Raw genomic sequence first — 24,319 nt, 5'->3', positions numbered from 1 at the left:
TAAGCGGTCAATAGGCGTAAGAAGCACACGCTGTAAAGACCGATTGATATGCTTGGACCAAACTACACAAAGGAACCGGGCAAGGACACGGAATTCCTATGAAGATTATCAACTCAAGAGGAGGCAATTTCAAAGCCTGTCCTCCAGTAACCAGCCAAAGCCAAATAAAACAAGACCGGAACGGGACTAGGCACGGATCGGTACAAACCGATCAGCAAGAGACGTGTTGACATCATAAAACAAGAATCCATTGAACCTGCCCTCTACATAATTTTGTTTAGAAACCTCCAAAAAAGACTCCATGTGTCTTTGGCCGGCATAATTGAATTAGGAATACTGTCGGCACCCCGGTTTGTGGTTTCAACAGACAGCCTTGTTTACGAGTTCCATAAACTTCCCCCGTGTCTAGCCACATCCCTAACCTCATCCAACCTCCATCCAAAGCTCATCAAAGGCACAATTTTAAAGCATTTGATTTTCGGGCGTTACATTGCGTCCCCAGACCAAGTGCACCGAACGAAGAACGCAATCCGCACCGTAAGACGCCAGACATGAGCCGCCACCGGAGCTGGTAACAAATTGCACGTGAAATTGGCCGTCACACTAGGCACTAGATTCGTGGTCCAAAGTGGGGTCTTTTATGGACACTCTCGTCACTCCGTGGGCCCTGTTTGGGCCCTCGATGGCTACCCTTGAATGGCGCAGCTGCAGCCACTTCCTGGGCCAGGCGCCCCTAAGAGGCCCTAGCCCCGTTATCCACTTAGCGACCGTGCCGCGCCGTGGCACCAATAAATTGCGCCCTTTAATGCATTGCAAATATAAACTTTATGCGCTCTATCTTTGATCGCTCATAAATTTAATAAACTTTAAAATAAACACACACAAACACACGCAAACGGCGCCCGAAACCCGAGGTTTATCTTTATCGGGGTCGAGCGCACAAAGTTGTGCCCTCGGTGGCGGAGAAACCGGCAAGGACCCCGAGAGAGGGCGACGGGTCGTGAGTAAAATACGGCCAACAGCCACGGTGCCAGGCCGAAAGTGGGTGGGAAAAGCATAAACCCCATCCGTGCGCCGAAAACTATGGCTGCGAGATAAAGAAATATTTTACCGCTAATGCTTGTCTCGCACCCACTTCGAAAGGTCCTCTCGCACACCTTGGCGCACACAGAACAATCGATCGTTAGGACCTTCGGCAGGACCCATGTTCCGATGGCTGCAGCCGAGACGCCGAGCTGACGTTGCTCACTTTCGGTATCCTGGCCTGGCCTAACCTTGGAACCGTGTTCCGAGCCACCCTCCCAACCCGTCCCTACCACCTCCGATTACTGTGCGCCCCCCCGCCGACCACCCCGTCCACCCCGCGGTTGACCACAGATTTTGGAGTGGAACTTCAAAACTAATAAACCATTTAATCAGGAAAACTTTGGCCAGGGCTTTATGTGCGTTAACCTTAACCGCAGTCTCCCGGGTCCGGGGTCGCTTGCCCTGTCGCACCCGCCACCCCGCTCCCCTCTTAGGCCACCACAGTACGCCGCCTGGCGGTTGCCGCAAGACGCTGGCACAATCGTAAAAGCATCGGTACACACTCAAGCTCAACGGGACGGGACGAGACGAGGGTCGTACAAGCCAAATATCCGGCCACCGCGCAACCACCACCATGTCCTCCTCGCGCTGCGCACACGACCACCACGCCCCCCCCCCGGTCGGAACGGTAGTGGTTTGTTGCTAGGTTTCTTGCGAAACTTTCCGCGTGCCCCCGTCGGAAGCCGTCGGAAGCCGGGAACCAAAGTTTTTAGGTTTTCCACTTTGTCCCGTTCCGGTACCGGGTTCCGTTCCCCCCGGCCGCACCGCACCCGCATACAGGAATGCAGTTGCGAGTACCACAGACCGGGCCGACCGGGTCCGTAAATCGATGCTTTTGGCAGCGCAACCGGCTCCAGCTCCACCGGCAGTAAATCCGCCAACATCCGATCCGTGTGCGAACCCCGACCACTGCCTACCCTCTGGTGAACTGTTTCGGAAATTAATTTTACCACCCCGGCGCCGGGCGGGCGAACGGCCGACGGCTTGACGGAAGTTGGCCGAGATTAAGATATCATCGTTGTCACCGGCTGAGCTGCCGACGGAGGTGTGTCATCGGTGCACAGGCATCCGCTTGGCATGGAATCGGCTTCGACGGCTCCGGTCTGCCGCGTAGTCTCGTGGCAACATATCACATCAATCGGCAGAATCCCATTCGGTGCCCAACCTGCTGCTCGGCCGCCGTCGTCGTCTGCCGAACGGTCTGTCGTAAACAATTTTCATGTTTATTGAAGATTTGTTATTACAAGCACTTTAATGGACCGTAAAATGAACCTTGTTTTCGGTCTTGTTTCGGTCCTCCCCAGTGTGAGGGAGATGACGGGGACCTTGCTCGACCACTGACGTCGTTCCGGCGAAAGTCCTTTCTGGGGCGGCGGGTCGAAATGGGCGTAAGTTGGAAACTTACGGCCCCGCCGGTTAGCAGCCGGTTCGTCTCGTGATCGATCATTCAAAAAAGCCTAGGCGCACGCACCTCGATAAAACCCCGACCGGGAGCGTTTTACTGTCAAATGTACCCGCAAATGAAGTGACCCTCGCCGGCTAGCGTTGGCGGATGTTATCGGAAGCACCGTAAAGGGACGTTGGCACGCGATGGGCGTATCAGGCGGCCCTGAATGGAACCGTATTGAGATGTTGAAGTGGATGAGTCGATTCATTTGTCAAAACGGGCACATCTTTGAAATTACAAACCTCAAGTTACAAACCTATGAGGATGGCAGTGGCCTAAGGACGAACTGGAGTGAAAGGAGTGCTGAGGTGCAAGTACTTCACAAAAACAGTATACTAAGTATGCTTTAGGATCAACAATAACTTATTGCACAAAATACAGGGTATTCCATCACGATCTAACTGATTGAAGAACTGAAAACTGACATCACAGCGAAAAATTGCTGCTATTACACCCGAAATGTTGTCAAATACAATGAAAAATGTCCAAAAAAAGGCCGCGTTTTGTGTGTCTAATGGAGGCAGTAATTTGATCGATATTGTATTTTGTGTAAGTTGTTAATAAACGGTATTTTATACCCCAAATAAATCTTGACTAAATCGAATAACAAATAGCGGAGTTATTCAACATTTTAATAGATGGATTGTGATGGAACACCATGTAGAACTCATGATTGATGGAAATGATTGAACAAAACTTACATGAATTATCATGTATAATAATATAAACTAGATTTTTTTGGAGAATTTTGAAAAGTATTCATCAATCACTACTCATAACATTTAGGACCAGGAATGTTATGAGCTTATGTGAAACTTGCAGCAACGTCATACAATCGATAAAAAGATAGATTGATAAACAAATATACATTGGCTTAGCAATATGCCCCCGCTGATAGAGCAGTCGGTAACGCTCGTCGCTGTCGACGCAGCTGGCCAGGGTTCAAATCCCGGGACCGGTTGCGACTCAACCGGCCAATGGTTTCGATTCGATTCGTTTCGGTTCCCGATACCGGCGTGTCGGAAGGGGGTTGGCGCGGGGCTAACAACCCCGTCGCCCATAAAAATGAACTGTTACGGACAGCACCAGGGATATTAACAATGTCTCTGGTGCAGGCCAAGACCGCAGAGCGGTCATAGCGCCAAAGAAGTAGAAGCTTAGCAATATTTAATTTAGTGCCAAAGATTGACTGGCGGTTTCTAGAATTTGCTTATGCTGGAAACCGAAATTTGAACATTTTAAATTATATAGTTTACGGACATAAGTAGACATTTTAGTTTTATTAAGATATCTTTTCCCCCAGAGAGGCCTTGAAGTCGCAAGTTTTCTGCAATTAGCGAGGTACCATTATAATTCTGGGATAATATTTCAGTTTTTGTAATAAACATCGGACATTTATATTTTGGGACCTTATCGTACATTTTACGTCTTTTACTCATGTGGTAATTGACGAAAGAAGGTCTATGCAAAATGTCTCGCTTATAACGATAAGTTTTCTCGCCATTGTAGTCTTCCGGCGAAACAAAATTGAACTTTTCCAAACAGTGTCATAAATTTTCATTTTTATTCATCAGCTTATGATTTTTCCTTCTTTTTATTGTTAGCTTCATATTTATATGAGTCATATAAACCATCATTACTATTGCAAGATATTTTATATTAATTTTTAAAACATTTCCGCTTGTTTTCAATTTCCAACCAATTAGTAATTGCCCTGGAGAAAAACTCAGAACATGCTTCTAAAATAAACAATATGCACAGTTCCTTCGCAGTTGACATCAAACCCTGGTTTCGTAGTTGGTTGGCGTCCACCACATTTGTACCGAAAAATCAACCAACGCGTTCGCGTTCGCATCGATCTGAGCAGCGCATTGGCAGCTCCATGGTTTCGTTCCCTAATCAATCGTACGAAGGATGGCCGGCACGTTCCGGCAACTCCGGCCGATCCGCCAGCCGCAACTGACGAGCGGTGCCGGCCGGTCGTACAAATAATGGCACCAATATTGAATTCAGCGCAGCCATCACTCAACGAAACCTCAACCTGACAAGCGCACGGGCTACCGTCTCGTGGGGGGTACGCCCAGGACGCCCTTCTATTGTGCCACGTCGCTCGGTTTCAATTTCCTATCACTCCCACCGCCGTCAAGCGCATCAAAGCCCTCCAAAAAGTCACTGCGCCCTTGCATGCACCGGCATCCGGCTCCGCTTTTCTTGTTCCGTGTTTTCCCCCTTTTTTATCGGCCCTCTTCTTCTGGATTGTCACTCACCGCGTAGTGCATTCCGGTTCCGGTGTCTGGAGCACGCAGCGAATCGAGACGCAATAAACAATACCCCAGCCGAGCAGCGCGCCGGAAGCGCGACAGATCATCGGATCGGGCTCTGCACGATCGATTGACAATCAATCCCCCGTTCGCCCGGTTCCGGGTCGCCGGGATACAGCGCTCCTGTGACACAACGACAACACACGCGCCCCATACTCCGTAACCTAACTTTTCCAGCGCTTGTCCGTCATAAGTTGCACCGTACTCCGGTGTTTGGTTACCGTCTAACGGTGTTCCGTCACCGGCTGGGGTTTCGAAGGCTGGCCAGTGTTCTGCGGTTCTCGGGATCGACGAAATGGACACCGAGTGCCACTGTCAACACACACGGAAGGACGGACGGGTCCGGTACCAGGACTTCATGCGGCTGAGGGCTTGCTGGATTGCTGGAAATTTTAAATGTCTTCTTGTCAGCGAGGTCAAAGGCGTGTCGGCCCCCCCTGGAGAGGAGGTCCTGCTAGGGCCCCACTCATCATATCACCGACCGACCGCGTTCTGCTAGACCGAACATTCCAACCTTTTGACACTTCACAGCCATGTTCTTACTGTCTGCTCACTAATCAACGTGCTCTCTTTCTCACTCTTTCTCTCTCTCTCAGCCCTTGACGAGAAGAGTCCGGCTTCAACGTGGCGAAGCACCGGAGCCCGAAAATCGAAACCACGTCGTCCCCAAACCCCAAACCAATCGTCCACGTCGCATCTTTCGGGATGCGGCTGCCTCCATCCATGTGCAAGTTTCGTATTATGAGGCAAACCGGAGGCGAAAAAAGGCAACCCCAGCTACGGCCAGCGAAAAAAGTGTTGCAACCCGCTGCCAAAAGCCGGCGAAACCAAACATCGGACAGGCGGACGTCAAGTGGAATGGTTAATTCGGTGGAGTGGAAATAATTCCAACCATTTCCGGGGCCCCGGGTGTTTGGCAGCTTCCCGCACTCTGCACGTTACGCTGCGGAATGTTCTCGGGTCCTTCGGTCGAAACTGGGCAGATTGTTTTTAGGAGCCAAAAAATTCCGCTACATCCCGGCGGCCGGGAAGCCGTCACGGAAGTGACCGGCACTATCCACTTGCGGAAACCATTATATTGCTTCTATCAATATTCCGGAGCGAAAGTTCCGCAAACCTCGCGGCCACGGCCTCGAAGCATCTGATCTCCGGATCGACTCTAACGGCGCCCGGGTGCTCCAGGTTTATTCAACGGGCTTTGCAGGAGAACTGTTAGTATTCCTAATTGTTTTATGTAATGTTTCGACATTTCCACTAACCGATGAACCTTGAAACAGACAGACACAACCACACGTTGAGCTTCGTACTTCCCATTGTAACTAAAAGGGGGCATCCGGCACAACGTCGTTGGTTTTGGCCCAGTTTTCTAGGAACCCCTTCCGATCGATAGGAGATCCATTTTTCTGCCCAGTCTGCAAGGCGCGATACTTCCCTTGGGTGCCAGCTCCAGGCTGCGAAACGGACCCCTGTGAAACAGATCGGATTGCTCAACAGCTACGGAAGGTGTCGAGCAACTATCAACGGCCCCTCGTCTCAGGCAAACAGCGAAGACCCTCGGGAGGCTATTTATGCTGGTGGCGGCGAGAACCGGATGGCGCCACTGCTTTCCCGGCCTTCGCCGACTGAGTTCTCAAAGGCGGCGACGGTACCGGATCCGGTTGCGCCATAATTCCATCGCCATCTTGTTTCTGTCTTCACATACACAAACGCCACTCCGATACCAGGTTCCGCTTTTCCATCATCATTATGTTTCGTGTATGTGGAGACGCATCTCACGGCGCAAAACAAAAGCGACGATACATAGTAATGGCGGCAAGCAAAAGGATCCCATTCCCGTAACCAGCGCCGGGTTTGAGCGTGTTCTGGGTCAATGGTTTTAAAATAAACACCCAAACCACCACCAACAGAGAGCGCTACGTACATGGGGTAAAGTCAACAGCAGTCTGATCCCCCTCCGAAAGGACCTCGGTTCGACCCCGGTATCGAATCCCCTGGGCCGATAATCCCTGGGCCGAATGTTCCGGCTTTCCCGTGCCAGCTTCGCCTGACTTGACTCGAGCCCCCATCACAAAGTCAGAGTGGCGCCCTTTCCCGCCACTATCTATCGGTTGCCACCGCGCGTAATGATTCGCGTGCGATGAGTGAGCATTTTAAGGGACGAACGAATACAGTGAACCATACACACCCACTCACACGCCGACTAAACAGTTTGCGGTACATTAATCCGCTTTTCAATAAACGACATGGCCCGATATGTTGCACGTTCGATCGGTGCTTTCATTTCCTTCAGATTGTTTCCGGTGGCGCCGGAAGTACGTCTTCGATTCACACATCGTCGCCGGTGTCGGTGAATTAGCGAGCTAAAATGGCGCACCGTTCGGGCACAGTTCGATTTCGTGAGGTTCAGATTCGCGCACCATGAACCGTGGGGACGGAAATGGTGGGACATGGGGCGTGTTTGTTTTTCACTTGCCAGGGATAAATGCACTGATACCGGAGCCCCCTAACATCGGAGTATAGTGGAATGGCCCACTCTCACTATCTCGTGCAGATCTTTCGCCGTGCCACTCACGCGAAGGGTGGGGGGGGGAACATTATCAGCAAGAGGATTGTAAATATTGGGTCAATAACATTATGGGAAAATTGAGATGAGCTCTGCGTTACGGAGATAGTTCGGTGTAGGTTTTTCTTATTTTCCCACGGCTTGCAGCTGTTTCGGTTGTCGTATTAAATACATTTTTCACCATTAGTTGATCTCTTTTACCAAATGCTGGTTCCATCGGAGAGCTGGTTCCATCGAAACATTAACAACGACCAACATCGTTCAAAAGTAATTCGTGTGAACAGCACTGACGATTCCCTTACAAGTTTATTATTTAATAAATTTTCTCCTCAATTGAAGTGTTTCTTAGAGTGCAGAAAGTAAATTGCTGTGGTTTGCGTTAAATTTGGTTGTCGTACGTTTTAAGCAACATTTCGAACAATTTTAATTAAAAATATGAAATTTAATACAAACTATTCTCTACCAAACCAAATGGTGAATCGCGAGATTTAAAAAGAGTCTCAAACGACTCTACAAAGGTACCAAATACAAATAGTAGTAAACAAAGTATTTGACAGATAACTGTCAAATTTGTGATCATCTTTTGCTCAATTAATTTTTTTACTATTAGAACGTACAGATCCTTATTAAGCATCAACTTCAGATTTAGTACTCAACTTGATGGACTCAAGTTAACGTATGTAGCTTAGAGGCCGATGAATCGAAGCACCGCGGACGGATGATGGCGGATAAGCAGCGATTTCTCATCGTGACTTCATACAGTTTTGCCAACTTAATAGTAAAGAAACGTTACAATACCGCATTTTAATTATATTAACAATACCATTCTACCGAAAAGTTAAAGATGTAAAATTCTTAAATTAAAACCATTAAAAATCATTACATTGTCAAATCGGTATCCAGTGCTTAACGCTGCTTTATTTCGTGTAATGCTTTACGGTTCGCTACATTTCGCGTTCAAACACCTGGTGCATAAAAAATTGCGATGAAAGTTTTTCCACCCGTAAACAGGTGGCAAAAAGCTGAGCATATGTTGAAAGTTGAAGCAAGGATTTTCAAGCTTAATACGCAAACACTCAATGATTGACAATGTGATTTGATTACGAGCAACAGTAAGTCCAATAACATTGGGCCCATTGTTTTATTTCTGTAAAATTTCATACTTGTTTTACGCTACGAACACAGCTATGCTTTGCTTAGCGAGAAATGAAGCTGAACCATCCTATTCGAGTGCCATTTGAGAAATATCTAATTATGCTTTTTTATATTGTTTCCTGTGCAGATCACGAACACGAACTCGTTCCATCTTGTTTACTAGAATGATCGCGACGCTCAAAAACGACTCGTTTATACATTTTCGCCTGTTTTGCGCAGTTTCGAGAAGTAGTGACATAAGAATGGTTAAAAACTATGTAACTTCAACGCATTGAACAATCGATTCAGTCGTTCTTTTGGGAATCAGCTTACTAAAATAAATCCAATCCTGACTATTTCTTATAAAGAATGAATAAGGGAAAATAAGTATTTAAAAATAGTTAGTAACTTGTTTACATAACGATTTCATGTTTTCATATACTTAACGGGCACAGAACCTAGTTTAGAGACAACTAAGGACGCAGCAATCTGCAACGTAGTGCAACGTGAAAATTTATTTTCCATTGCATTGTGTAACATTCACAAAAAAGAAAAAGCTGTATGCTAATCTCGTTTGTTTTTTTTTGCGTTATTTGGCACTAGAAAACAAAACCAAAAATATCAGAAAGTAGCTCATTGATGTTGATGTAGATGTTTAGAAGCTGGATCGCTGGATCGGCTAAAGAAGCCCAATCAACCAGCAACGAGTGAATTTCGTTCATTTGCAAATGCTTTGGCTCGAAAGTGTTTCATCACAATTCAAGTTCCAAAGTCAAGTCTAACCACAAACATTGTACCCCCGGCGTGAATGGCGATAAATTACACTCCACTAGCACGCGCACGAAGCAGAAGCTCCAGAGTGGCCATCTTTATGGCAATGTTTTCCGCACACAAGATAGATTTCGCAACACACCCGTATGCATTAGATGCAATAAAATATATATTTCTTACTTACCTTCGCGCGGTGGCAAGCAACACATCGTTGCGCCCGAAATTGCTTCCCAACGCGCAATATCGACAATCAATAAAATTACAAATGTTACCACACGGGGCACGGGGCACGGAGGCGTGAAATCGGGCCACCGTCGGTTCTCCTTGCGTGGCCGACAATTGCCGACGATGCCGCCGTGTGTAAAGCATCGATCAACCACAATTGCCTCCGACTGATCACCGACCGTAAATACTTTTATGCTGCAATTCGGCTTGCAGTTTATCGATCTCTGCTCGGCCGCGCAGTTGATGCTGCCGTTATTGCCTTGCGGCGCCCTCCCGGGAACGGCCCCGGATTTTCCTTCGCTTCGCCCAAAGTGGCACTAAAGGTATCGAGTGTTCCAACGCCTTAAGCAAACGCGCCCTGCGTGTGCCTGTGTGCCTTGCGCAGCGAGCGAACGATATTCGATTATGTTCCACGCTTCCGGTGCCTTCTCGGAAGGCCCAGGCCGGGCGGAGTCACTGGCCCCCCACTCGCTCGCCGTGTCAACCCACACCTCGCCATCCGGTGTTGGTGCGTGATGTTTGAAATCCAAAAGCAAACATTACAGCAATCGATTGTTTGTCTAGCTTCCGGCGAACGCTCGGACGGAATCGATGGCCCCTGACATCTGGGGCCAGCGCCCGAGTCCGGTTTGCCCAGCACTTTGCCGGAGCTCACCCGCAAACCCCGCACAGACACATTTTTTACTGCACACATACGAACACGCGCGTGAGACGAATTGGTCGAACTCCAAGATTGTGCGCCGCGTCCTTTGACGACATCCGAGGGTTTGTGTTTTATATCATATGCCCATCAATAAAACGTTCATTTCCTGCTGCCAAGGGCGAGGTGGCGAGCAGGACGAGCAGCTAAGCAGGCGTAAGGAGGAGGCCCTTACGTTGGCCCTTCGGTGTCATAAGGCGGGCACCGTAACGGGGCGGCCGTTATCGTTAGTGCTGGGGCGTCCACGGCCTTCGCCCCGGTTGTTTTGGTAACGATCGACCAGAAATCAGGCTTTGGGACATCATAAAATATGGAGGATTTCTTCTTTCGCTCTCTCCGCTCCACTCCGTTTGCTTCATTTTGTAAGCCCCTCGTTGACCTTTCAAGCTCTCATCGACGCCCCGCCATCGGTGGCCGCTGGTCGGCTTTCGAGATGGAGTGGGCGGTGGCCACGCCACGGAAAAATTAAGTAACAAAAGTCGCTCACCCGTGCTTTAAACCGGCTCGATTCGAATTCAAATCCCCAACCGACCGACCGTGCCGCTCCGGTCGTTCCGTGCCGATTCGATTCCGCGCACCTTCCGCGGTTCCGGTGGTGGCGTGCGATGAAAATTTTATTCACGCAATCAAACGCCACACTCCGGAGGGGATTTCCACAAGGACATACGCGTGGCACTGTGGCTTGACGCGCGGTCGAACGCAGGCGGCGTCGCGTGAGTACAATTCACACCGCTGGCTACCCCTAGTTTGGTACGCCTCTCGTAAGTTATGACCAGTTGGAGATTTAGAGATTCGCGCCAGAGCGACCGCTGGGTAAGAAATTAAAATCCAATGCTCTTGGTGACTACGAATTGTGTCGATTCCTTGGTTGCGTCGTTCGAGAAAATTCGGTTCGTTTCCCGTGAGCCACCAACCACCAGGCGTGTCCATCTTCACGACAGCGACCAGGCGTCTCCATCGGTGAAACTGAGCACAGGATGTGTTAGGACTAGCATTATTTTGCTTCAACTCAAGAATTAACAACAACTTTATGGTGGATTGTCATTGTTTTAAGTGATTCAATCCCGGACACAATTTTCAATCAGCGGAATTTATGTGGTTAAGTTTTTAGTCTTAAAATGATTATCGATAGAGCGCTTACTACCCGAACAAAAAAGTCACTCATATTTTCTATAGTGAGACGAAATATCTGAGCGCCGATTCGTTTCTCACCAAAGGCCAGAAAGAAAGCGCAACACCGAACAACTTTTTTGTCTCTGTCACGCTCATGTAGCATCCAGTCCGGCACTCCAACGTCAAACTGTTCGAACCTTTTAGTTTCATACAAAACGTACGACGCACGACGCAAGCAATTCGAAGAGGTTCAAATATTGGTGTAAAAATAATGTTTAATAGTGAATTCTAAGCTGTTGCTTATTTCGGTAAGTAAATTTAAGCATCGGGAAGCATTTCTTGAGAGGTATTTACTTCTAAATCGTAAAAGTAAACCGCATTTGTTTACATTTTCAGCCGACCATGAAATGGAACAAAGTGTCATCCTGCTATTGAATGCCGACAACACAGCGGACGATTACGATGGAGCGAACGATACGACGATGCAAGCGGAATATCGAAAGCGACAACGCAGTGCTAAACATTTGCCAAAAAACAGTGCCATATAGAAAAGTGAAACAATTGTTCAAAAATCGTTGTTGTAAAAAACTGAATAAATGCAACACTTTGTTTACAACAGCAGAACGATTTGACAGTTCATTGAGAGGGTGTATGGGATGAGGGGAAGAAAGAATAAAAATGTAGGGGAAAACACTCACGGCGCCCATACGATTTCTTCCGCTATAAGCTTCAGGATTCCGCTATAAGGCACTCCCTCGCATACAGTCTTCCTCTATTATTTGCACAGAACTCAGCTTATAGCGGTAAAACCGCCATACTGAGAGGGGGCATCTCACGAGTCGAAATCCGCGGCTAGAAAAATGAAAAATTGAGCGATTTTTTTGTTCGGGTAGTCACCGATCTCCATTTGTTTACATTTGCATTACATTTGCATACATTTGCACTGCGATTGGAGATCCGAATTATGAAAACAGCCATCATCGTGCACTTCTTGAAGACGAAGAATAGGGCATGAAGTAGCAATCACACTGTCGGCTAGGCTAGGCCTCATCACCGTTTCTAAGACAACGTTTCTTTCAACGATTAAATGCTTTTATTTTGATACCGCACCCACCAAAGGGAAGAAAATTTCAAGAAAAACTTGACGATATTAAAACAACGACGGGGGCGGTCTCGAGTGTGAAAGACTCACTGCACTCGTAGAGGGAATTAGTGTTCCACGAAAGCACAAACACTCCCAACTTTCCGGCCGTGCCTGTCCCGAGAGAGTGACCAAGGCTATTCGTAGCCCGATTCATAGAAGACACGTAGGCTTTAAAGGCTTCCCGGAACCCGGCAAAGCTATTCCCGTGCGTCAGCTTCTGCGTGTGCGAAGAAACACGCCGGCGGCTTGTTCGTCGGAATTCATTGGAGCCTAAACCGAACCGAACCGGTAGTGATGCCGGCGCCGGTGGTGGTTTAAAGCTTCAATTATAGGACTTCATCAGCATCCTGCCCCTGCCTACGTACGGGGTGCTCCGGGAGCTAATCGTATTGAAACAGTGCTTAAAGAACTTCTTTGGTTTGGCCCACCTGTCTAGTTCATCGATGCAGGTCCGGCGGCATTATCGATAAACGGAACAGGAGATATCTGCCGGTAACAGCGCAAGAAACATGCAGCGCTGACATCAGAAGCCCTGCCAACCACGTAGCGGACAGATCAAAGGCAATGAGAAAAAGAAGTTCGCAAATAGAGACCCAACCCGAAGGGCCACGGAACACGTGCCGGGGTCGGAGAACCACAGAGTCGGGCCGCGAGGCGAGTTGCGAAAGCAAAAAAGTAGAGGCAGATCGAACGCGGTGAACGCACCACGATTCGTCGAACGTCATGTTTTCCGTCAAGTCCCCGGTCCGGGCTTTGCCGTTCCTTCGAAGTGGCCCTCTACAAAAACCCAGGCTACACACTCGGACGGCGGTACTAAACCGACGCCATCGCTCTCGGATGCCGCAGCTGCCCGGTCGCTCCGACCGGGCCACCCAATAAAAGTCCATAACCGTAGAAGTCACCTGCAAAATAGGCATCTTCCGATTGTTTACCGTTTTGTTGCACCTGTGTGTTCTGGGTCCCCCTTTGTTTCTTTTTTGTTTTCGCTGCCGTTGTTTTAAAGCGCCGTTGGCGACACTCGCGCACGGCGCGCTTATCTCCAACCGGAAGTGGATCCCCACGTACCGGCCGCTCGGCGGACCGACAGGGCCGGTCGCTGACTCCGGTGGCTTGGTCATTCTTTTATGATTTCCCTTTTTTTGTTCTCCGCAACTGGTCCTCTTTCGGTTGACGGCTTCACTAGGTGCCGTCCGTGTCCGAGCTGCTTTCGGATGCCGGCGGTTTGCCGTAGTGACGTTCGGCTCGCAGCGACCGCTGATCCCGGCCATCCGATAGCCAATGACCCGTCCGAGATTTTCGAGCTTGTTTCGCAAGTTTTTCCTGGCCCCGTGTCTTGCTAGCACCGTTCCATTATGGAGACGCATAAAACTGGATCGCCTCTGGTTTGCAGGTTTTATTTCTTCTCCGGTTTTTTGCTCGCTATTGCCTCCGATGTTTTTTCATCGCTTCGCCTGCGGACTTTTCAGTATTTTTCCTTCCCTTTCGTTTGGTTTCTTTTTTTCCAAGTTGCATTCCATCGGGTTTGATACACCCCACGGAGAAAACTTTGGAGACCGTTAAACTCGGCTATGCTCGGGACCGGGCGGGTAGTACCCGTGGTTTAAACCATTCCCGGCGGACAACGGAAAGTCCTGGTCCCCCTCCAACCCCCTCCTGCCGCGGGATGGAAAAACCAAAACTGTGGCAAGTGACGCAAAACTTCGCCACCGAACACCGAACTCCCCGCGGTATGGCCGCCGTGGTTCGATTTTTCGTTTCGCTGGACAATGTCCCGGTTTAAAGTGCCCGGAAGCGTGAAATACGCCGGCCGGTCGCAGGTGAAATAGCAGTTCCGGCCACGCCAGGCCATCGCCGACCAGGCTGTGATGCTACCGTTTGCGCCCATTTTAATGCTCCCTCTCCCTTTCTCTCTCTGGGCTGTGGCATTCGGGCAGCTCTCTTCTAAAAACAAAGTTCCAATATTGTGGCCGAATTGTTGGGGCCGGTTTTCGTGTGTCTGGCTCGACTACATCACCGAAGGTTAATATTGGATGTGTTTGATTGAACATAACCTGAAGCCAAGCTGAATGCATGCACCGTCAACACAAGATTTGAAAGATCATCATCAGCAACAGTTCGAGGAATGGGTGCGCCATGGAAAAAGCCAGCTAAGGAGCTTATAATGGATCTATTATGCTGAGAACTGAGTTAGCAATGTTTGGATACTTCGAGCACTGGTAGACTGACGGTTTAATCAAATACTCTCTTTTACGATGTTAGTTATGATTGTTTCCAATAATCCCTCTAGTCTAACTTAAGTCATACTCTGCTACTTCACTCATAAGGCAAACTACAAGGTTCAAGGGTTGATTTATTTTAGCTCTCTTCACCTATCTGTACTGTAGATCAAAAGTATTGGAAATAAATTTAGTAAAGTACGTATTAAAAATTATTAGTGTACAAATGTATACATTTACTTGAGTCAACTGTGATTGAAACCAATAATTTGCGAAAGGTGTTGGTTCGAGCTTATGTATTATATCAACTAGAATAAAACTTTAAGTTGTTTTCTGAATACGGCGCTATCCGTTGTAATAATAATAAGTAGAGCCCAGTAGTTAGCAACTTATATTTTCCCACTCAAGTTAGTGCCCTGGATTTAGCCTTGGATATGTTATTATTCCTTTATAATTTATCATCATTATTCACCTATTCTGAATATGTCATACTCTCGTGACTTTATTCCATGGAGAGATTTTGTGTTATCACAATGATCATAATAAACTGGTCGAACTCAATCCAAACCGTTCGGCAGTCATCTGTAGTGATGTAGGTCTTCAACAAGTACAAGTATATGAACTGTGAGACTAAATTGTAAATATAGCCTAACGGAAAAAGAGGGCAATTTAGATAAGTTATCCTAAATCGCATCAAAACCATAACCACCATAACCTGTATCTTGTATAAAGTAAGTTAAGCATTAGACCCCGAAAATGTTCGCCGTCTTCTGTGTTGTGATAAGTAAAACGAAACCTTGAGCGATAGCAAGGAGTCTTCTACTAGGAGGAGGAGTCTAGGAGGTGATTTACGAGATCAAAGAATACGAGTGCCACGCACAGGATCGCTTCCAGGATCCCTTACCGTTACGTAGAAAAAATACATAGATTAAACCTCGCCGTTGAAACCAGTTCTTAGATATTCCAATGCGCATTCATCTGAGGTACCACTAAGATACAGAAAATTCTCATCTATTATCATTACCTGTAACAAACGAAAAGCAGCTAGAACAGCTGAATGAGGCGTCGGCGGAGGAAGTAGACAAGCTAGCGACGTCTATAACCAATTTAGCAGTTCAATACAACGAGCAGTTCAATGCACACCAATTTATCGTTTTCCTAGCATATAAGTTGTTTTCTCCTGTATTTTTGGATAAATGCACCTACGAAAGGCGCAATGGTAAAAAATTAGTTTTAAAAAAGAGAGGAATGGGTGCGTTAAGAAAATGTACAACTTGGTAAAAAAATTCCATCCTCAGGTAGAATATAAGTTCTTCGATAAAAGTATGAAAAGGGCCGTTTATTATGCCCACAGAGAAATTCTGAAAAATGATGAAGATAATGATAATAATAATGATAATGATAATGATAATGATAATGATAATGATAATGATAATGATAATGATACACCAATCTGAACTAACTAACTATCTGTGTTTATTTATTTTTTTAATGAATTTATTTGAAACAGAATCCTTCAATCGTTGTTCAATCTTTCATTCTTATCAATCGATAAAGTAAGATAATATATATCTATAATCGATATATTTTTATATTTATATATTTTTTCCCTCTTTTTCCTTAAATAATTCCCATAAATTCCCACTATTTCCCATAATTTCCCACTAATTCCGAATGCTGGATGCGAATGCAGATGGATTGAAAACCCACGATTGATTGCGTACAAGTCGGTAGCTGCGCGCAAGCCTGTTGCAAGCCACATTCTGAGCGCTGCATGCAACCCCACAAATTTGAGCTACTTTTTGAGCTTGTATTTGTTTATCTTTGCATCGAATTCTATTTTTGACAGTTCTTTGTTAAGAATGTCACTCGTTTATTATTATTCTAGCTCGTAAGAAATAATTTGCTGCGCTTCGTCAGGTAAGTTATCTACTCTGGATTAAAAGAAAGAGCCCCGTCTGATCCTTGATCCTTGATCCCGCACCTGCTCGCTGCATCATTCTGTCCCTACTCATCACCGACCACTCCATTCTAATTCCTTTTTTTTGTACTCCCGTTTCGCACTATGGTGAACCACCAGCACACACCGTCCACAATCCGTCCTTTGTCCTTTCTCCGAAGAAGCCCCCTCCTGAGGGCTCTCCTTTCCTGTCTGTCTGTGTTAATTCCCCTCACCCTGGCGGCATCCGAGTACTTCCGTTAGCCACCTGCACACTCGCACACGTCCTGCGCTATCCTATTGCCTTCTTTCCCGGGCCATTGTGCAAAGTGCTCATTACGGATGTCGAACAGTCCTCCGTCGCCACCGCCACCACCACCTTCACCAACGACCACCCTGCCACCGCTGAGAACGGTTTGCTTGACGCCCAAAACGCCGCTCGCCGAACTGAACCTGGATGTGCTCGATAACAGCAATAATCTGCGGAGCGGCGCCCCCACCAAACCCAACCATAGCGTGATCCTTTCGTCGGGCGAGTGTGTGTGGGCCACGCAGTACCCGGCAATCCAGAAAGCCTGCTTTTTGCATCGCGTCTGCCAGTATGCGCCACCGCGTGAACTACGGGTCCAGAACGTGGAACCGATTCTGCAGAATGGGCCCACCTGCGGTCTCACCGCGCTCAGCATGATCTTCGATGGGTCTCCGTCGGCCAGCGCGCTACTCGAACTGGCCGTTCGGCACGGCTACTCGAAGAACGGCGAAATGTTTAGCGCCCGCCAGCTGAACGACCTGTTCGCGATTGTCCTCGAGGAGAACCGCCACCTCGTCGAGTACAAACCCGTTACCCACGCGCTGGTCGGTGGATGGATGGATGATCCCAACATCCAGATCAAGCTGCGCCTCGGCGCCATGTTTTTAGTGCCGTATCCTTTTTCAAACCAGTTCCGTAATTCTCTATCCCTCAGCGTGCCGTGAGCTCAACTGCGGGCTCTTTCTGTGCTAAATATTCCTTAACTTTCACCACACAGTTACGATCCCGATAAGAATCACACCCCGTGTCTCAACAAGGGTCACCGCGCCCATTGGGCACTCGTCGTTGGATATTTGATCGACGAGTTCGAAGATGTAAGCTTTTCCACTGTGCAATGTACTCCATCCCTGTTCTTAATTCCCTTCTTTGGTTTCTAGTTTTACGTGTTTGCACGACATGGGAAATCCAAAAACCTCGCACTCTGGTCGTTGCGTGAGCTGGCCAAGAGCAATGCTAATCTAGTCGAGTTCTGTCAGCCACCAGGGCACCCGAACGAAACGTTCATCCTGCCGGAGGGCGGCATGGGTGGCTGCAATGGGCTGCGGTGTAAGTTCATCATGATCGAGAACTACAAGGCCAAGAACGAGATCGTTCTCTGAGATCGCACAGCTACCCCGCGTGGGCCACGTGCCATTTTTTATCGGCAAGGACCTGCGCGACACAAGACAGTTCAAAACCCACCACCGGCAGAGTTTGATTTGTTGAGAGAGATATTTATTTATGTCCATAGACACACTCTATTTATTGAATTACTCGTCTTTATTTTACTCATAGCTTTATTTTCTTTTTCTGTTGGCTTTATATATACGTTCATTTATCTATATATATTGTTCAGTTTAAAACATGGATAAAACAGTATTGAGACATTCATTTCTTTCGTCTTTCGTGTTTTAACTATTTTCATTCGGCGTTACCGCGCGCAAAGTTTCCGTTATTGCGTTCCGCTCGACAAACGCTATTTGGAGCCAACTGTTTCTTGGCCACCGACCAACGGAGGTTCTTGTGTCCCGTGCTGGTAAAAGGTTGTCTTTGTTCAGTTTACCTTGTAACGACACGCGGTGCGCATTCTTTCACCATCACTGAACTGATAGCGATTCACAGACTTCGGTTTAAACGTTAGAGTTTTATTTATTTATTGCGTTTATTGTTTTCCGTTCCGTTGTATGGTATGATCCAGATATTCTATGGCGTGATACGTTCTTTTCTGTTTAAGAATGGGTAGTCTCTTACTTTTTCGTATATGGTTAGCGATGATGTCGCACGCTGCTCGTGAATGAGAAATCATTATTCATTAGCCTGTCTGAAATGGCGCGGGTCAAGTGAGGCGCCAAGTATTACAACAACCGGCAATCCGGCGCCATTTTGCATCGCTTTCATGCCATTATTACAGAGAAATACGTGTTACGTTTATTTGTGTGGTCGACAACTTTGTATGGCCGTGATAGCGGATGGTTAAGAGATGAAGGTATGCTACAATAAACTATGCCTTTACGCGAGATCTACAGTAAGCTGGACATGTGGCGGTAGTAACGATTGTTTTTTATATCTTCGGTTGTCATCGCAACGTCCGAAACGGGGCAAATGGCTACTGGGGAACGATCAAAGCATTTCGCTAGTTTTGCGCTACGCAGTACAGCTCTCCAGGAAGTGGCGGACGATGCGGTTAAGAAATGGTACACAGATCTTAAAGTTATATCGGCGCAGGAACTCTGTGTAAACACATCGATCGACCTTCGGTAGTCGGATAGTAACGGAAGTGTTAACGAAACATAAATCTGAAAGTCCTCGCTGACGCACAACTCTGAGCTTGTGGTAATATACTAAAACAATGCATACTCTGCCTCTACTTGTTGAAGATTGCATATTTTCTATGGCTAAACTAACTCGTCTGACCCTCTCATCTTGTGTTCGTTATTTGAAAAAAACGGCTCAATTGTTTGGACTGTCTGAACTACAAAATTGCAAAGATTTGTATTGTTCCACATTCTTCCCGGAGTGGCAAAAACGGCGCTAAGTTCGGTACACACAACATCGAAGCCTTTGAGTCAAGGAGCGCGTGCTATCGCAATGTCTAAGTAATACACAGTAGAAACGTTCGAAGAACATCGTACACGTACATAATAGACAACTGCTGATTTTTTTGGCTTGTCCCATTTTGATATTACTGATAACCGTGCCATGTCCGGCAACAAGCGTGTCCCGCCACGCGCTCCATAACGAATACTCAGCTTGTGAACAGTAGCAATGCTTCGTTGGTTGGCTACGTCGTGGAATTGGGACTAAGCAGATGAAAATCGGGGTTTCCACCAAGAAGTGTTTTACTGCGATACATTTTGTAGCCTTTGCATGCCCGGAGTGTGGATAGAGATGATCTCCCTGTTTGATGTGTAGTTGTTGTGTTGTTGTATGTGTATGGGTGATTTTTTGTTTAGAGTTCTGAAAATTATCCACAGCCATATTTTGCGACAAACGCCCGTTTGCCTTAATTCAATGCATATTCAGTACAGCTTAATACCACCTGCTCCTTCTAGGGATATGTTTGAGTGCTAGTTCTCTTTTGAGTGCAATGAATTTCCCTACCTCTTTGCCAAACTTCGTATCATTGACAAACAATCCTGCTTTTCGGAAAACAAATCTATCGTGTTTAAAACGACGTTCTTTTTTAGTAATGCTTCTCGTAAACTCTCACATACCTGTGTTCAATAAATATGTTTGCACAATTGCTCCTGAAAGCGTCTCGTTCGTGTCGGTTAAAACATCCTCATTCGATTGCTTTGCTGGGGGGGGTGCGCCATGCCACAATTTGCTGGCCCGTTTTCACTCGAAATTTTGTTTTATTATTCAATTGCCCTTACTTTAATATCATATAAAATACTATACAAATCGTTTGCATCCTGCACGGCACACAGACACATCTAGAAATCATACATAAAGTTAGTACCAGCCTTCAATGTTCTCGCGATGACTATCGTGGCTTTTGCTATGCTTGGACACTATTATACATTATCAGCCATTTATTGTGTTTTTATCTATCCTAAAATCTCATTTTTCAACATTTTTCATTACTTCAGCAACCGCTGCGCAATGGCTCAGAGAAACATGAAGGAGTTTAAACTACGACGGCTACCAATAGACATTAATTTGTAATGTTATTGTTTTCTTGTTTGATTTACTGATTTGACATACCCTACACGTTGTAGGAACAGCATAGCGTGATCTTGCTGCACATCCGATATGAAAACTTGCGCTAATGAATACTGCCTTATGAATGATGGACTTTAGAATAGAACGTGGCCAAATCGTATGATCTCTGTTCCTCTCCTCCGCATGAACTCGCTCACCGGCAATTCAACGAAATGCAGAGTGATGGCATAGTCACTAAAAATTGCAACATTACAATAGCTTCCGTTCATCCTTCGCAAAGCGCTATCGGTACAGTGTTGCAACTGCAAACAACCAATAAAAAACCTTTCTTTTTGGAACAATTCTTATATTCACTGCGCATGCTGAACAAGTTTTTTTTCTTTCTCGCCAAGCCTTGCACGGCTTCACGAGAGCAATAAATACAACACAGAGCATATCCTAATAGCCAGATAGAACCAGAAAGTGCTCATCTTCCACAGCTTAGTCGACACGCTGAACCAAAACCGTACGAAAGTCAAACATCGTTACGTAATTTCTTATAGCTTGAAATCAATCAAAAACCTTTGGGATATTTCATATCCCGCCACACGAATCGATTATCTAAATAGCTGCTGTTTAACTACACATTTTACGTGAAAAGCCCGAACGGTAAATATTTTGTAATCAACATTCGGTGTTACGTGTTCTCTCTATCTCTTTCTCTCTATTGTCACTAGTGTTGCCTTTTTATTCCATCCCCGTTGACGAGAGAATGGATGACTTGTATGTTCCATATCTCAACTTATTATATTTTAAGCTTGCCCTACAGACTAGTTTGAAGGCCTACAGAAACAAACCGAAATTTGAGGATGAAAACTGCAGGCCCATTTACTTGCATTAACAAGCGCTGCATAATAGGGGTTCTCACTAAACACAATTTCTATCACAAAACAAACGAACACGAGTATAACAGTCGCTAGGAGTGTTTCATTACTAGATCACTTACCAAGAGCGAACCGTCGTTGGCCGACTTCGCAATCCTACGCATATCTAATACACGTGTCCCTTGCATTACCCAGCAACAGCAAAGCATCGCTTCCGTCATGGTGTCACAAAATTTACTGCTCAACAAAATGGTGAGAGAATCAACGGAATCGTTCCAACGAGTGGCGAACAAGCAACCCAACCACAAAATCCTCAAATTCTCTATTTCACCTGCCCACTAATTCTCCCATTTCCATTACCGTACACACAACCTGCCGTAGATATGCATTGACGGTAGTTTTAATCACCCCGCGGTCGGCTGACCGCGGCCCAGCTGCGTGGACGAAGCAGACGCTCTGATGCTACGACGCCACCGTTTTGATTACTATTGTTTCTAATGACGGTGTTGGCAGTGTTGCCACTACCAGCCAAACCGACAACCAATGGGAATGACGTGTGCAGCGGTGGTTCACAGCCAGCAGAACGTGGTAGAGATGGCAGTTTACTGTTCATTGAGCAAATGGGAGCGCAACTATGCTGGCCGTAGACTGCTCCAGCGGCGCGTGAATGATTAGATGTGAGCGCTAGGGGTAACAGCTCCGTTAGGACGGAGGATGAAACTGACTAGGTTAGCATTTCGGCCGGCGCCAGCGGTGCACCGACCAGTGCAATCGGGAAGTTCTTAATGTGTGTTTGCCACTGCGACGAAAGCTGGAAAAACTTAACTCCCGTCCATTCGGTTCCATCGATGTACACTATAGAATAGATTATAGGAGCGCACAAAATTAAACCATTGAAAATGAAGACGTTCCTCTCGCACACCGATCCTTACCTCGCAAAGGAACTGGATGGGACTGCTTCGGTGAGCAGATCAGTCGAGCTACACCCTCCACGCATTGCTCCTTCTCAGCTTCACGATCTTTCTCTTTCTTCTTTCCCAACCGCATTACTAAACAGAAAAGGAAACGTGGCCCATTCAGAAGCATTCGTCACCGAGTTGCTCACGATTGCAACTCTTCAAACTTACTTTTTTGTTTTTTCTCTTTCGTGGCAAAATTCAACGTCAAACCATTGGTGAATTCCCCGTAACTTGGCACCTGTGGCAACCTCCAAACCTGCACCGGGTAGAAATTCACAAAACATCATAAAAATCACATTTTACACTGCAGTTTGTCTTCGGTACACGAAAACAAATGTGTGAACACTACACGCACCTGTAGATGGCGGAAAGAGCTCTTGATGCTGTTCTTTCCGGACAAATCCTGACTCTTGCCGATCGGCTTTTCCTTTTGATCGGTGATCGGTCGGGCTAGGGGCCAATAATCGACCTGAAGCTCCAGCGATTCCTGCACTTGGTTCGAAGCGGACGACGAGGGTTGCTGCTGCTGCTTTTCCTGTTGCTCCTGCTTTACGGTGATCGGTGTTTGTGATGTCGGTGGCGACGTCCGCCCGCTCTGGGGTGGCGAACTGGACAGTAACCGATCGGCGCTGCTTTGCGACGCGAACGTTAGCGATTCATCGAGATCTAGTGATAGTTGCGGACCTTCAAGGCAACCGATTCGTACGTCCTGTGGTGTGAAAGATTGAAAATATGTTTTGAACTTCACGCATGCACTTTGCGCCAGACATCAATCCGCACACTTACACTGATGAATGGTACAAATATTTGACAGGAATCTTCGTCGCGATAATTCACCATGGCTTCGGCGATCGGGACCTGTGTGCAAGGGCCACCGGACATCAGGTAGCGTTGTATCCGGTTGACCATCTCGGCCGATTCGTTTTTCGTTTGGGCACTTTCCAGATTGGCGACCCGTTCGCAAAGCTGCTGCCAATTTTCGGTACAGAACATGGCCATGTAGCTCGAATCAATCATCCCTATGTAGCGCGCCACACCGCACGATCCTGGAGAAAACGAACAAAACCATCGCTTTAAATCACCTCGACTTGTACCAATCGCTCCCGTCCAATAGCTTACCGACGGGGATAATATAAAATCTGATATGATTCACCCAATCTGGCGGGCGTATACCGAGCAAGTCTACATAGTGTCGTAACACGGCACCCTGCAACCAGTCGCCTCCGACTAGAACCACCTTCACCGTGTTGGGCGGCTTTGCGGTCGAATTGCAGCTAGAAAGGATTAAAGTTAAAATTAGCAACAAACGCAAAACAATTAATATACGAGGCCAATCACTTACTATTTTTGAATCTTGTTCATAAGCGCTTGCGTTATTGCTTTCACTTCCGCCGTGTTGTTGGGCAAAAATGTTGACCGAAACGTCGACGATATAAGCGACGCAAAGCGGGGCGTTAGAGAGGCAGCCGTTGCTTCCGGTGGACCAACGATAGTAACCACTTCCGGTAGCAGCGATTCCTCCGTGGTAAACGTTCGCTGCAGCTGTTCCAGCAGCGACTTCCGTGGTTCCACGTTCGTCGGCGAGAGACACGTTTCCAGGGGCGATGGTTTCTGTTGATGCTGTTGCTGATGCTGCTGCAACTGCTGGTGCTCCATTTGGAAGCTGAGCGTTTGCTTTTGCTTTTTGGCACTGTTCGGAGTGCTGCTGCTGGTGCGAAACAAGCGGTTCTTCTTTTCGGCCGTTTCCTTCTCTTTCGGCGGACTGCCCGTATTCTGCGGATCGGAGCTCAGTGCCTCTGGATCGGTGTTGCCCGCGCCCCCTTCATTGCCGGAGCTATCGTTCTTCCAATCGCCGGAACGATCTAGAGGAATATCAAAAACGA

At 47.0% G+C, this 24,319-nt stretch overlaps 2 protein-coding genes across 2 annotated transcripts in view; one reads left to right on the top strand and one right to left on the bottom strand.

Annotated features, from left to right (window-relative positions):
• The first annotated feature begins 16,597 nt into the window (after window positions 1–16,597).
• Window positions 16,598–18,219, top strand: LOC131212579 (actin maturation protease). The gene is made up of 4 exons (XM_058206495.1): window positions 16,598–16,640; window positions 16,801–17,582; window positions 17,688–17,784; window positions 17,848–18,219. The coding sequence occupies exons 2-4, from the start codon at window positions 17,002–17,004 to the stop codon at window positions 18,067–18,069; spliced, it is 900 nt and encodes a 299-aa protein (XP_058062478.1). The 5' UTR covers window positions 16,598–16,640; window positions 16,801–17,001; the 3' UTR covers window positions 18,070–18,219.
• A 9-nt stretch (window positions 18,220–18,228) lies between these two features.
• Window positions 18,229–24,319, bottom strand: part of LOC131212578 (phosphofurin acidic cluster sorting protein 2) — a 30,762-nt gene continuing 24,671 nt past the window's right edge. The window contains exons 5-11 of the mRNA XM_058206494.1: window positions 23,779–24,298; window positions 23,556–23,710; window positions 23,223–23,482; window positions 22,792–23,145; window positions 22,605–22,692; window positions 22,410–22,526; window positions 18,229–22,332 (exon numbers count right to left, since the gene is read on the bottom strand). Coding sequence (XP_058062477.1) covers window positions 22,202–22,332; window positions 22,410–22,526; window positions 22,605–22,692; window positions 22,792–23,145; window positions 23,223–23,482; window positions 23,556–23,710; window positions 23,779–24,298 — 1,625 coding nt within the window. The 3' untranslated portion in view covers window positions 18,229–22,201. The remainder of the gene's footprint in view (window positions 22,333–22,409; window positions 22,527–22,604; window positions 22,693–22,791; window positions 23,146–23,222; window positions 23,483–23,555; window positions 23,711–23,778; window positions 24,299–24,319) is intronic.

This window comes from Anopheles bellator, chromosome 2, assembly GCF_943735745.2.
Source record: "Anopheles bellator chromosome 2, idAnoBellAS_SP24_06.2, whole genome shotgun sequence".
Classification (NCBI taxonomy): domain Eukaryota; kingdom Metazoa; phylum Arthropoda; class Insecta; order Diptera; family Culicidae; genus Anopheles; species Anopheles bellator.
The sequence above is the reverse complement of the archived record's forward strand: the minus strand, read 5'-3'. Positions and strand labels throughout refer to the sequence as shown.

Excerpts from the sequence above, each read along its gene's own strand:
- LOC131212579 (XM_058206495.1), top strand. The coding sequence starts at position 17,002 with ATGTCGAACAGTCCTCCGTCGCCACCGCCACCACCACCTTCACCAACG. Across the intron at positions 17,583-17,687 it reads GGCGCCATGTTTTTAGTGCC|TTACGATCCCGATAAGAATC; the intron begins GTATCCTTTTTC and ends TTCACCACACAG. Across the intron at positions 17,785-17,847 it reads TGATCGACGAGTTCGAAGAT|TTTTACGTGTTTGCACGACA; the intron begins GTAAGCTTTTCC and ends TTTGGTTTCTAG.